This window comes from Chinchilla lanigera, unplaced genomic scaffold (genome assembly GCF_000276665.1).
Source record: "Chinchilla lanigera isolate Chin_1 unplaced genomic scaffold, ChiLan1.0 scaffold00049, whole genome shotgun sequence".
Taxonomy (NCBI): Eukaryota; Metazoa; Chordata; class Mammalia; order Rodentia; family Chinchillidae; genus Chinchilla; species Chinchilla lanigera.
Genome location: NW_004955450.1, coordinates 11624219 through 11639137, shown reverse-complemented (window position 1 = coordinate 11639137; position 14919 = coordinate 11624219). Strand labels below are relative to the sequence as shown.

At 36.5% G+C, this 14919-nt stretch overlaps 1 protein-coding gene across 6 annotated transcripts in view; it reads right to left on the bottom strand.

The window, feature by feature from the left end:
- Herc1 (HECT and RLD domain containing E3 ubiquitin protein ligase family member 1) overlaps positions 1 to 14919 on the bottom strand; it is a 194748-nt gene that overhangs the window by 80855 nt on the left and 98974 nt on the right. For all 6 annotated transcript variants that reach the window (XM_005393785.2, XM_013518840.1, XM_013518839.1 and 3 more), the window contains exons 23-27: positions 12329 to 12641; positions 11467 to 11587; positions 9787 to 9838; positions 2311 to 2579; positions 147 to 362 (exon numbers count right to left, since the gene is read on the bottom strand). In XM_005393785.2, coding sequence (XP_005393842.1) covers positions 147 to 362; positions 2311 to 2579; positions 9787 to 9838; positions 11467 to 11587; positions 12329 to 12641 — 971 coding nt within the window. The remainder of the gene's footprint in view (positions 1 to 146; positions 363 to 2310; positions 2580 to 9786; positions 9839 to 11466; positions 11588 to 12328; positions 12642 to 14919) is intronic.

The window sequence follows — 14919 nt, the reverse complement described above, 5'->3', positions numbered from 1 at the left end:
TTCATCAGTGAGAGATCTTTCAAGGATTATTCTAAACCCTTTGCATTTTTAAACCTCAATCACAAACACTACAGTTTCACATTACTACCACGTCTTTATCATAAAAAGACAGTTAAAATCTGAGTATCCTGCAAGGTGTTGCCTACCTGGTAGTGATGCAAGCGGCCACTCTCTCCTTTGGCTCCTGCGTGTCCAACGGTGCCTAAACCAAAACATCCCGCAAGGAACTGCAGTCTCACAGATGTGAGCAAGGTGGACGACTGAAAGCCTGCACTTGACCTGCTTCCGGCCAGGGAGAGGCTACCTTTTTCCTCCATTCCAGACAACAGAATGAGGATCTGGTGAAGCGCCTCCAAACGAAGCTTGAGGAGAAAAACATTTGAGTTCATCACTGAGCTCAGATATAAAAGAATACTGTACACCACAATCTACTATTTAGCACAAAAAATTCTGACATTTCTGAAGTAAGCTACTCTGCTTTTTTATTATTACTGTTTGTTTATATCAAGATAGCTCTAAAAACTCTGCACAAGCACACTTCAGTATTTAAAAGGCTATCTAGTACAGTGAGAAAAGCATGAGGCTTAGATTGTTTTTGGTGCTGGGGACTGAACCCAGGGCTTTGGCCATGTTAATTTAAGCACATGCTCTACAGCTGAGCTGTAACTCCTGCCCTTAAAGAAGATGTGGATGAAGATGTGGCATCAAAGGCCGTTCTTATCTTTGGCCTGTGAAATGTCAGTTAACTTAAGAACCAGTTTTTCAAATACAAATGAGACTAACAGTACTCTATTTTAAGCCACAGAGCTGTTGTGAAGCTCACAGGAGATATAGCTGAACACTTCAAAACTGTAAGGTAGTATAAGAAGTAGTAACAACACTGTATAGAATGAGTATTTTCCCAGGGTAAAGGACAGTACTGGGGATTGAACTCAAGCCCTCTGCACTGCACTGGGCTACATCCCCAGCCTTTTTTTTTTTTTTTTTAATTTTGAGACAGGGTCTCATGAAGTTGCTAAATTGTCCAGGCTGAGCTTGAACTTGCAGTCTTCCTGTCTCAGCCTCCAGAGTGATGAGATTACGGGCCTGACAATGAATACTCTTTAGCTCAAAATTAGAACTAATTCCAAATGCTTTTTCTTTGGTTCTCTTTAACTTTTGCCCTCTATCTTCCTTATCCACTACAGACAATCCACCACCATAGTAGATCAGTCTATTCCTCTTCTTTAAAAAACATGCTGTAGATAATGTTACATTTACATAATCATTATAAAGATGGTACAGAGAGTTCCTGTATATCCTTCATCTATTCCCTTATATAACCATGGTACATTCACCAAAACCAATAAATTTCACCGGTACAACAATACTAACCAAAACACAGACATTATCTCGACCTCATAGCTTTCCCACAATGTCCCTTTTATACTCCAGGACCCATGATTAGTCTGGGACGTGAATCAGTCTTTCCCTTTTCTCATCACTTCCACATGCTGAAACTGCTGCTCTTGAGCCTTATAGAAGAACTCTTAATTTTAGGTTTGCCTGATTTTTTTCTCTCATAAGAAAGGAATTACAGATATGCGGGGGAAACGCCACAGAGCTAAAGTGGCATCACATTACATCAAAAGTGCACATCATCAATATGACATACTACTGATGTCAATCTTGATTATTTACTCAGGGTGGTGTCTGCCAGGTTTCAATAATGAGAAGTTACTGTTTTTTCTCTTCCCATACTCGGTTACAAGCTAGTCACTAAGTCCAGCCCACCTAGAGGAGGGAAATGAATCTCTGTCTACTGGAAGGAGAAATAGTAAGTCACTTGTGGACATGTTAAAACCACTGTAATCAGTAAATATCTGAGGGAGGGTACTTGGTGGCGATCCAAACATCCCAAGGCTCCTTCCAGTTTTGGTCGCCAACTTTACCATTCATCAGCGAGCCTTACCTGCAGCAACTATTAGTGTGGGGTTCTCATCTGATCTAGAGGCCTAGTTTAAATTGGGACAAATGGGTCAAAGACGGAGGCTCTGAGAGGCAGATCCCTATGGTCACCAACCAATGGATCCCAGCTTCCAGGAGACAAGGGAAGGCTTATAATTAAGAGTATCTTATTCAAATAAATGATAATTTTTAAATATACTTTTGTCCAGTTCAAACAAAATACCATGCTATTTTAGTTAAGAAAGAGTCAAAATCCTGACAAAAGGAAGAGACAAAGAATGGAAGAAAAAGAAAAGCTTTTCCAAGCATCATACATCTGGTAGTTCCGGGGTCTCTCATGGGGAGTAAACATCAGAGACTTACCTCTGCCCTTAACTGCTGCTGTTCCATGGCAATGATGGAAGCCTGGGGACTTGTAGACATACTTTCCTCTGGCTCTTTAAAGCCTGGGGTATTCCCCACATCTCCACTCACAAAGCTCACAACATTTTCAATCAAAGTGTGAACTCCCAAGGACTTGGTGAGGTCAAAATCAGACTCAAAGGAGTAAGAGGAGTTGTATGACCAGTCTCTGCTATGTTTCAGGCGGACCCAAGAGTCACTCAGGGATTCCAACTGACCGTGCATAGGACCTATACACAAACAGAACGAGTGTGTCAATGGCAGTTGAGTACAGCATACATCCTGTGACTAGATGAGGGCTGAGCACTGCTATCATACCAACTGGTGAGAAATGAATACTCATGTCTGAATGCACGCATGCATTAAGTGAATCTGAGCAAAAATGCTTTGGCTAAAAAAAAAAAAAATAAGAAAAGAAACAAAAACCAGAGCAATGTAAGAAAATAAAGGGAAAGCCCTGTTCATGTGCTGGTGTCTCTGTAAGCGCTTTAGCAACACACTGCCACGAGAAAAAGAAAGGAAGAAGCTACCCTCAAAATGCTTAACTTAAAAGGCTCTGCAGTAGTAAACCAGATCACTGTGTATGAACAAAAGGAACTAGCCACTTAGGACATTACTAGTAAGACCTACTTGAAACAAGATTTCATCCAATTTAACATAATCGTTGCAAAAGGTAAGTTAAAACTGCATAAAATGTCTACACATCTGCAATGAAACATTACCGAAAAGTGCATAGAGAAGGGCAAGTAAACTTACACAGAAAAGGAAACATAAACATCACCCTTTGGGTTTCATTAATATAAGGAATGCCACTGCCTGCAGTATATATATACTGCAGCTTGTGAAACTCCTACACAAAGGAAGCAGTTTCACAAACAACATGAGATTTACTCCTTATAGAACTACCAAATGGTACCATAAATATAATACCATTTTTTAAGCTAAAACTTTTGCACTACACACTAAAATGTATCATGTTTTGAGTACTGGGGCTGGGGAGATAGCTCAGTGGCGCAAGTGCCTGCCTGGCAAGCACAAGGTCCTGAGTTCTATCCCTGGTACTGCCAAAAAAAAAAAAAAAATTGAGATGTTTGAGTATAAGAACAACCAACTGTCCATGTCATATGCCAAGAGAAGTTTTAAATAAATACATATAAATATACATGTCCAATTTTTGTACAACTTTGCTTTTAATTTAATCGACCTCTGCTGTATAAATTTGATGAATTATAATCCTTGGTTCATAATATAGTCTCATCAGTGGTCCACTTTAGTATTTACATATTTATTTACAATACTTATGAACATAATAGGTAGAAAATTGACAACTTGTAGCTATTTGCTTCTTCTCCAACCCATCTCCTCCTATCTTCCACTAAGGTTTATTATCTTGAAGCCTAGGTTTGTTATTCTCCTGCTTGTACTGCTGATGAATATCATTTTATATGTATACCTAAGATGAATAACATTATAATTGGTTTTTGCTCTCTAAAACTGAGTTCAAATTTGTATAATTTCTTTGGACATTCTCTTTTCATTCAATACAATATCACTAACACTCATCCAAATGACTATGTAACCATGGTTCTTTTATTTGCTGTGTGATATGCTATCACATGAATATACTAAATTTCTCTACTAGAAATGCATTTTAAGGTATCCAACAAAATATGTACAACAAAAATCACTTTTTGTAACATTACTGGATGGAAAAGTTTAAAAAAATAACATTGATGTCCACAGACAAAACATCTGAACACAATATTGAATGTATAATCTTATTTAATTATTACACTGGTGTCAGTTAAATCTTTGGACTTCAAGATCAGCCACAAAAATCTGTATCAGGGAGCTATTATGAACATTCTGTACTATTTGGTATTACACACACATTAACAAAATAATTTAGACTGGCAAAGAATATCTTGTTTGACTGCCTTCCATGTTTTAGCAAGAATTATTAGGATTAAAAATGTTTTTAGTTTTACTGAAATAAAAAATAAAAACTAATCTGAAAAATCTTCTCAAATTGTACATATGGCAGAAGTCTCTCATAATAACATAGAAAACAATAAAAATTGAAACACTAATGTCACAGATGCAGTATATATTTAAAAATATTTAAAATAAAGCAGAGGCTAACAATAAAGAGAAATATTCATTTTTCATTTCCCTAAGCACCTCAAATTCAGAAGCTGCATTTAGCCTTAATTTACAGTGACAGGGTTTGTGTTGAGCTTGTTTTATTCAATATCAAAATTTCAAGCTAACAGGTTCCTTGTTTTCCAATGCTTATAAGTTACGATTCAAAACCAAGAACTATTGCGCAGTAAACTAATATTAAAACCAGGAAGGGGGGGCTGGGGATTTAGCTCAGCGGCAAAAGCGCCTCCCTGGCAAGCGCAAGGTCATGAGTTCGGTTCCTGGTACTGGAGAAAAACCAAAAAAAAAAAAAAAACAGGAAGGGGAACTTAAAGATCTCCTAGTCCAATTTCCTCAAGGAGGAAACAGAGGCTTGAAAAAATCGACCTGCCAAATTAACACTAACTTCTTCATTTTACTGACGGCAGTCACATATATTCCTGTTACTAACCAACTCACAAATCCATGGAAATTTCAACTAGTTGGCTACATAAAGGTTCAATCGACCAATAGTGAACTACCTCTGCATACAGCAAAGCATTCTGCGAAACAGCTAGACACTGCCCTGTCTAAACCGTCTCTACAATTTTAGGCAGAGGCAGCAAACTTTTTCAGTAGAGTCATACAGTAAATATTTTAGGCTTTGTGGCTCATAAGATCTCTGTGACAACTATCCAACTCTGTTGTAGTGTAAAAGAGGTCACAACAATGCGTAAACAAGTGACAATGGCGGTATTCCTGATTTACAAAGACAGGTGTGAGGCTAGGATGGCCTATTAGCTGTAGTTCGCCAGCCCTTAATGTAAAGGATGAAATTTATGAGGTGCATGACTGAAGCAAAACTTTATATGAGTAAACCGTAAGGAAAAACAGGAAAGACACCATATGAAAGCATTAGGATAAACAAAATAATTTTCAGCAAAATTATTAGCCTGACATCAAAAACATTTTTAAATACAATACTTCAAAGTATGAGAATGGGAGAAAAAAGTTTTAATCTTTAAAGAAATCATAAGCTAGTAGCTTCGGTTTGCTTTACTGTTTTATCTGAGTATAGGAAATATATCTGAAAAGCATATCAAAAGCTTCTACATAGCAATTGAGATTAAGCCCAATTCTTATTTAATATTAATTCAGAGTCACCTAATTCATGAAGAAGATATAAAGACCAACAAACAATTTTTGGGATTGTTTACTTGTCCTTACAACTTTGGTTCTTAAATGGAACTTTCAAAATGAACATGGCAGAGCTGCAATACATACTTTATAAATCATAAAATATGTAGGCAAGCTAAAAGGGGAAAAAAATTAAACATGCCATCATGTACTTGCTTGAAGCTCTTCTTTTTTCTGGGGCTCAACTGGCCAAAAAGAAGTAAATACACTACCACACAAAAATCAGAAGACAAAAGAAGAAATTTGATACAGGAGACAACATTTACATTTGCCCTTCTTTATATAATTTAATTTGAAATGAACAGATAAAATAGCATTTTACCCATACACATTATACCATGAAACACACGTTTAAAAATATTTCTAGTCTTATTTTAGCAATAAAACCCTAATACCATGTTTAACAACTGGTGTGTGTGGTGGGGTCAAACCATATTTTAACTAGTAGTATTTAACTAGTAAGATTCTTGGTACTTCTTGTTGCTTTGATATCCCACCACTTTTCACTGTAACAGCTTCCATTTAGTATGAAAACCAAGCCAAGCCGGGCGTGGTGGTGCACACCTGTAATCACAGCACTCGGGAGGCTGAGGCAGGAGGATTGCTGTGAGTTCAAGGCCAGCCCGGGCTACAAAGTGAATTCAAGGCCAGCCTGAACTGCATTGCGAGACTCTGCCTCAAAAAAATAATAAAGAAAATAGAAAACTAAAATCAAGTACCTGCAAAAAGGTATAGTCTTTCTCTGAAAAAACAAGTCACTTCTGTATAACTGTAGCAAACCTTTTTAAGTATTTGTAAGTTGTAAAAGTACCAAAATACCAACATATTGTACCAAGTTTTGTCAAGAATTCTGGTAGGCTCTTATAATTAAATGAATTCATATTTGTAAAGTGCTTAGAATTATGCCTGTCATATAGAAAATAGCTGATAAGTCTGTAATAAATGTAAATTTTATATTGTCTCTGAGTTGGTAAGCAGATCCTACTTCAGCCTCCCAAGTAGCTGGGACTCCCAGGAGCCTGGCCTAGAATTTAGTAATGATACCTCTAAGCAAGGTGGTCAAGCTAAATGTACGTGCTGACACTGCTCCTACCCCTTCCTACAATATTTGCTTTCTTAGACCAGAGTTTATATCAACTATGAAACCTCAGCTCTCAGTGAGAGGAGAAAAATGAGCAATCACTGTTCAGCAGCAAGAGTTCTAGTACTCCTGGTGCCAAATACTGAAATGATAGGCAGTAAGTACTTTCAAGAAGGGCTCTTTGGAAGCACGATAAAAACAGCTAAAAACATGTATTTAAAAATTAATTGTCGTATATACCCATTTAATTTTAGTAGACAGGACATAGTGAAACTTGGTAATCTTTCTCCTACTGGTCTTTTTGTACAAGACCTCTGAGATTAATAATTACAAAGCTATATGCATAAAAAATTCTGACATTTCCTCCTCAAAATATTAGAAGAGAGTAACAAGCACACAGACACATTCTCGCTTGGCCAGACATCTGTTTGTCCTCCACGCGTTAAGAGAAAATCAGAACACCCAACAGTCTAGCCCTAAGCAGTTCTCACACTTGGTGCGTTCATCTGCCCAAGTGAAAACAGGCATGTTATGTCTTACAGCATCTGATCCATACTAACAATAAGAGAGGGGAGAACGGGCTGGTTTATTTTATCATTATTTTATTTTTTATTTTTATCTTACCACTATTTAAAAGCAAAACAAAACAAATAAAAATCCCCCTGTGGTGAAAATATACAAGATTGTAAGAAATTCCTTTCAAAATATAACCTTCTAAGTATATTTTCAGTGCTGGTTTTCTTAAAGACATCCATTATAAGATAAAAGGTGTAAAATATATACATATTCATTGTTTAGTCTATAAACACTAGGATTCTATAAGATTGAAAAGTATCTACTTTTGCTTCTCTTCCTAAAATAGTAACTCTTCTACTTTCTAGTCACCTGTCTTTAGGAACAAAATTATCATTATCATTAATAATTTTCCCAGGGGATATTAAAATGGGATGATTATTACAATATCACTTTAAGTAGTATGACAAAAATTTTTATAACTAGTTTGTCTCCCCACTATAATTTCTAAATGAGTATTTAAAAACAAACAAACAAACAAAAAATTCCCAAGAGGTCCCCTACTTGATTTTCTGCTTTCAACAAAATAAATTTCAGTAAGTTAACAGATGCTGGTACTACCAGAAGATGGTTTGTCCACAAACAAAATTCAGATTAATGGTTTACTATATTTTTATTTATATACAGCTAAAATTGAGGAAATTTAGTTCTAGTTTTAAAATAATTATTTAAAAACATAAATAGGGCCAGGCATGGTGGTACACACCTGTAATCCCAGCACTCAGGAGGCTGAGGCAGGAAGATCGTTGTGAGTTCAAGGCCAGCCTGGGCTACAAAGTGAGCTCAAGGCCAGCCTGAACTGCATAGTGAAACACTGTCTCAAAAAAAAAAAAAAAAAAAAAAAAAAAAAAAAAAAAAAAAAAAAAAGATAAAAATAAGCAAAAACAGAAATAGGAAGCAACTCTAGGATATTAAAATTTTCTTTTGTGTTTTGTTCTGTTAAGATGAGGTCTTACTATGTTGCTCAGGCTGGTCTCAAACTCATGGGCCCAAAGCAATCCTCTCACCTCAGTCTCCCCAGTAACTGGGACTACAGAATCACGCAACTATACCCAGTTTAGGGCAGTAATTTTAAAACATCATACCTACTCTTCCTAAGTAATTCATACTTAAATTATAGGTGCTATTAATTCAAAGATAATGAATTAAAGCCACTTTGCTTTGTTGCCACGTGCTGATACTGTTAACAGGGACTAAATCTCAAATTTATATTTTCATAAGCATCGTGAAGATTTGGAAGAAAAGAATAATTTTGGCCAAAGCACTGTCACCTATATGTATAGATATAAGCACTGTCGTCGGAAGCTCTTACTTGAGGTTGGACCTCAGGCTATTCAGTACATCTACAGCCACTTGCTCTCTCGCACTGAGAGATACACATGTAACTAACCTAACACAGGACTTTTCACACAGAAGTCACTTACGCTAAACAAAATGCTAAACAAAATTAGGAAAGTAAATCTGTTTCAAAATTTAACAATTTCAAGCAAACTCAATTTTCAAAGAATTACAAGATATCATAGTGTATATTATATTGACATCATTTACTTTCTTTGATCACAAATACCTCATAAATTTTTTAAGAAACCAAGCAGCTTGGATATATTATAATCTCACTTTTTTCACGTGGGAAAGAAAACTAACATTTTCCCTAGGAAGCTATTAAAAAAGGGCTTTATTTTGAAATATTAGAGATTTAATATCATGGAAATTTTTTCTTCACAACTCTTTAGAAAAGGGCCACTAGTGGCAATTTTTAACATTTCACATTTTTACAATCACTGTATAAATGATTTTCCATAAAAGTACTAGTTAATAGAGAATACAAGAGTTTTTAGGTTTCTATGGATTTATATTACCTATTATTATTTTCTATTTGCATGTGTGAATTAACTACATCATTTATTATGATAAAGCTTCTAACGAAAGACTTAACAATACTATAAAATTGTTCCTCATGGAAATTTCTTTAAAAAATCATCAGTTCATCTATTATATGCTTTATATTAAGAGATCAAAAGGGGAAAATATCCTAGAAACTTTGAAAATATGTGTACTGAAGGTGAATGGTCAAAGTCCTCCCTGTGATACTCTAAACTACAGCAACTTCATCAGTGAATAAAAAATGGAAAATCACACATATAACACCCCCGAACTCCCCCCCAGAGAATACACTGTTTCTGAATTCCAGAAGTTTGTAAAAGTGCACTTTTACAAAAAACTTGAACAAGCAACAATTATTAACTCCTAAACACTCCCAGATTATTTACTTATATATATACCTTACACACACATACACACATACACACTGTTTTGTTTTGTTTTGTTTTTTTTAAAGAAAATGGTCTTCCTTTTAATGCTTCTGATAGAATGCTCCTAAACTACTTTTGGTAACTGCATCTCAATGACAATCAGATATATCAGGTAAAAACAGCTACCTAATTTAACATTTTCTTAATACTCACCTCTCTTTTTATGAGATGATGCCAAATCCAAATCAACATTTCGTCTGCCACTCTATTAAAAGTAAAAAGTAAACAAAATTTAATCATGAAAAGTACTTTAACGTTAAGACTTAATAAAGTATTAGAATAAGAAACAATTTATATAATTAAAGCAATCTATGCTTATTCACCAGTCAAGTCAAACTAACAACAAAATATCTCTAAATATCTACTGAAAACAGCTATAAGAAGTATAAGCACATAATTGCTGAGATACTAACTCATGCAAATCAATCAAGGTGCACACTAATTAACACAGTACAGTGGCAAAAGTTGTTCCTCTTTGAACACCCCGTCTTTCCTCTTCCAGTGATCTTTTAATACTCTCTAGATGCCTAAGGCCCTCACAGCAAAGTTCCACTTGCCAAACGACTACTCTTTCCCTTATCTCTCTTTTCTTTTCAAAGTTGTACTATCCTTTGCTAGGTGTTCAGAAAAGATAATGAGTTCACACTAACGTAAAAATAGTACAATCCTAAGCGAATGGTAATATTTTAAAAGGTTTTTAAAACTTTTTAAAATAGAGAAATTTCAAATTGATGAAATGCACACATACCAATTAATAAAAGACTGAAGGGTTCAGGAACACAAGTATATTCCCATCTGCATCTGGTAGTGAAGGGTGTTACAAACTGTCCATTCCACCCATATGTATAACCAATCACATATAAACAATACATAAATTTGACAGTTTGGTCTTAGCGATTTTAATCGCCCTCTTACAACCCAACCAGAAAAGCTGGTGTCAAAGTGGTAAGACTGCAGAAATGAGCAAATAAATTCATTTGGGAAATATCACTGTAGAAAATCTTCACATATACAGACATATACACTCACATGTAGACATTCTGTGTTATTGCCTCCTGCTCACACATATATCAACAGAAATAAGTATAGTCTCATTTTATGTACAATACACCAAATAGCTCAATTAATAGCTCCTGAAGAAATCACTGTGTCATTAAAAAAAATTTTTTTTTAGCTGGGGATATAGCTCAGGGGTAAAGTGCTTGCCTAGCACAGGCCAGGCCCTGGGTTCAATCCCAGCACCAAAAAAAAAAAGCACATTTTTTATTACATAGTACTTTTGCTCATATAAGAAATTAATTTCAGGACTCAAAACGAGAAATACTTGTTTCCCTTAAACAAATGGGTTGTGTCGGGCATAATGGCACATGCCTGTAATCCCAGCACTCGGGAGGCTGAGGCAAGATGACTGCTGTAAGTTTGAGGTCAGCCTGGGCTACATAGTGAGTCCAGGCCAGCCAAAACTATACAGTAAGATCCTATTTCAAAAAAGCGAAAAAAAAATCCCCAAAACCTGGAATGTTTCTATCTTTTAGATGCTGCGGAGCATGTAACATTCTTCTTTTCCTGTCTGGCGGCCCCACCTCCAGCAGAAACCCACAGCATCTACGTGAGATGGCAAATCTTACCCAGAGCTTTGTTTTCCTCTCTCGCTTTTGTTTGGCCCTAACTCATTCATTTAATTTACCTTTCTATAAAATATTTATTTTTATAAACTAAAGCAAGTCCTTTGAGACGGGGGGGGGGGGGGGGGATAAGTTACTGTAACCAAAACCTTATATATCCACACCTTCAAAACAAAAACCCTTGTTTACTAAATCTAGGTTTACTTACGAGTGTGTAACCCTCTTCATCCGATTCAGGCTGAGACAAGTCAGATTCACTCCTCGATTTGATCAGTCTGTAATTTGGACTTGCGTGGACTAGCCGGCTCTCTGCAGTAAGGCTTTCACTCCTGCTCACATGCACACAAAAAAGGTGGTTTTTCAACAATATGCAGTATAAGAACCATTGTTGAACTCCTACCATCTTGTATGGTGAAACTCTGCATCATTTCCAATGCTGGGTTTTTTTTAATTACTTGTTACTGTCTTTGATTCTTTGATCAATCTTACATTCTTACGTCTGGTGGACTGAGCAACTTCATTGAAGATAACAGTATGTAATGTAGCAACCACTGTTAATTCCTATCATTTTGTTTTGAGGTCATGTATCATTTTTGTTGTTTTTGTGTTGTTTTGACTTTGTCTTCATTGTTGTTTTGTCAGTTCTTTTAATTTTTAAAATTAAAAAAAAACTTTTTTATTTTGGACTGTTGGTGAACATAAAATTGAATGGAACTAGTACCACAAAGTTAATATACACATACAGTGAGAATTACATCTGTTGAAAGAAAATCCTTATTCTAAGCAGAAAGCCTTTTACAATTAAATCAAAATAATTTACATGCCACTAAATCAGAGATGTAAATAACTCCCTAAGTGTTCAACTCATGCTGTTCAGTGTATGAAAAATTGTGCCTTCTCATGTAATCAGAAATGTACACTCCACACTGAGCCGGTACCAGTGTTTGTTACTGCAAATTCATCTCCTCACATCTTTGTTAATTTCAGAAGAACAATGTAACTTTGAGAATAAAGCACTTCAAAGTGGAACAAAGGGAATGGGTAAGGTTTTAAGCTATAGCCAGTCCCACCTGGTCATAAGTCCACCCCCTTCAGAGGCACTTGTGGAAGGCTGCTGCAACTGTCCTTCTTCCCTCCGCTTCTGAAGCTCATCAATCACAGGACTTACTCCTAATATTAACAGGGCACAGCGGTGGATCACAGAGTTGCAGGCAGCTGTGTACACGTCCTGACCCTCGGGTAGGTCTGCGCTGACCCTTCGCTCTTGCTGAGACTGAGGAGGTGGATCATCAACTCGAGCCCCAGACCCTGCCCCACTGTTCATTCTATCCCGGTCTCGGCTACGAGCTACTTCACGGGCTGAGAGGAAACACTGAAAGATTTCTGTAACATGCAACACAAAAACAAGGTCTTAACACATGGGGAGAGAAGAGCAAAGAAAATAACAATAAAAATAGTCAAAATGCTACTGAAAGAGGGAAAGTTATTTTTTAGACATTAAATACATCACAGTAAATTAAAGTCATATCAAAATGTATTAAAATATCACACTAATAGGCAACAGTCACAAGTCTTTATGGAATTTAGATTTAGCTAATACTATTCTGTAGAAATTAAAGACATACCATCTTAAAATATGCCAAATTGGATGTCTTTTATACACCAAGGCCAGAAAATAGCTTTGGGGCTACAATGAATCTGAATAAGCAAATTCTTTGAAGGAAAACTTAAATCTTCCACTAGCTTTGACATGCCCCCATCCCTAATACAATTCTTAGTACTAGCCCTAGAATTTATTTCCCTGGTCAGAACATCCATTTGTCCTGTCATCCTTCACCAACTGGTCCCTTATCTAACGAGTACGCAAGCATCATGTTTTGGTTATTTGTCTGGACTTTACTCTCCTGTGAAGATTCCCATGTACATGTAAAATTAATAAAATTTACTGCCAGGCATGGTGGTGCACGCCTGTAATCCCAGCACTCAGGGAGGCTGAGGCAGGAGGATCATTGTGAGTTCAAGACCAGCCTGGGTTACAAAGGGAGCTCAAGGCCAGCCTGAACTGCATAGTGAGACCCTGTCTCAAATAGACAAAAAAAAAAAAGAATATGATGCTCTCAGATCAGCAGCAGCAGCAGCAGCAGCAGCAGCATCTGAGTACTTGCAGGAATGCAAACTATCAGGCCCATTCCAAAGCCTAAAAATCTGTGCTTTTTACAAGCCATCTAGATGATTTTAAAGTCCACTAAAGCCTATGAAGCCTATGAAGCACTAGATTAGATAAAAATAATTTCCTGAAATGCTCATGGTCTTGGTATGAAAAATGTGAGGTTACAAAGGAAACAAACAAAACTTAAGTAACATTTCATACAATGAAAAGCTTCCTTTCTCCTTTCAAAGTCCATGTAATTACTAACATATACACCTTGATCTATCTTAAAGATACCAAATAAAGGCAAACACCAAGGCCTTTGCTGAAACTGAATCGGGTTATCAACTATGGGCAAGAGGGCTGGGGATTTAGCTCAGTGGCAAAAGCGCCTGCCTGGCAAGCGCAAGGTCGTGAGTTCGGTTCCTGGTACTGGAGAAAAACCAAAAAAAAAAAAAAAAAAACTATGGGCAAGACTGCCTCCAGAATTCTACGACATCACTAGGAAGGTCCACCTGATGCTAGCCCTGCCCTAATTCACTAGTATAAAATACCAGAGTAATCAACAAGGTTCTGATGAAGTTGTGTGTATTTCAAAAGAGCTGAAGAATTTTTTTTGCTCCAATTTGGAGTGAAGATAGTATTCTTAATGGGGAAATCAACGGAAAAGTACTAAATTCATCTACTAATATGGAAGCACAGACTTTAAAAATTGAAGTATTCATAAAATTAGAATTTTTAATTATACCTTTAAAAGTCTCTTACTTCTATAAAAGTCAAAGCAACAAATCCTTGCAAAATCCAGAGGCAAAATCAATGAAAGAAGAAAATGGTCACTGGAGTTTTTAGCAGACTTGGTTCTAATTCTGCTACTGTAGCCCTAGGTAACAATTCTGATTCCTTAGGCCTCAGGTTACTACCTATCTTTAGAATGGAGTAATACATTTGTAAGACTGTTGTAAGAATTATAAATTATTCTGTGTGAAGCACTTGACCCAGTGCCTACAATGGGTGCTAAAAATCATAGTTTAAAATGTATTCACCCTTGGCTGTCTATTATGCTTTCTTTTATTATAATTGACAGTTTTACTTAGTTATGGTGTTTTCTGTGGCCTTTAAAATCTTTAAAATCTATACCAAGCGTGGTGGCATAATCCCAGCACTCCAGAGGCTGAGGCAGGAGGATTGCTGCGAGTTTGAGGCCAGCCTGGGCTACAAAGTGAGCTCAAGGCCAGCCTGAACTGCATAGTGAGACCCTGTCTCAAATAGACAAAAAAAAAAAAAAGAATATGATGCTCTCAGATCAGCAGCAGCAGCAGCAGCAGCAACAGCATCTGAGTACTTGCAGGAATGCAAACTATCAGGCCCATTCCAAAGCCTAAAAATCTGTGCTTTTTACAAGCCATCTAGATGATTATAAAGTCCACTAAAGCCTATGAAGCCTACGAAGCACTAGATTAGATAAAAATAATTTCCTGAAATGCTCATGGTCTTGGTATGAAAAATGTGAGG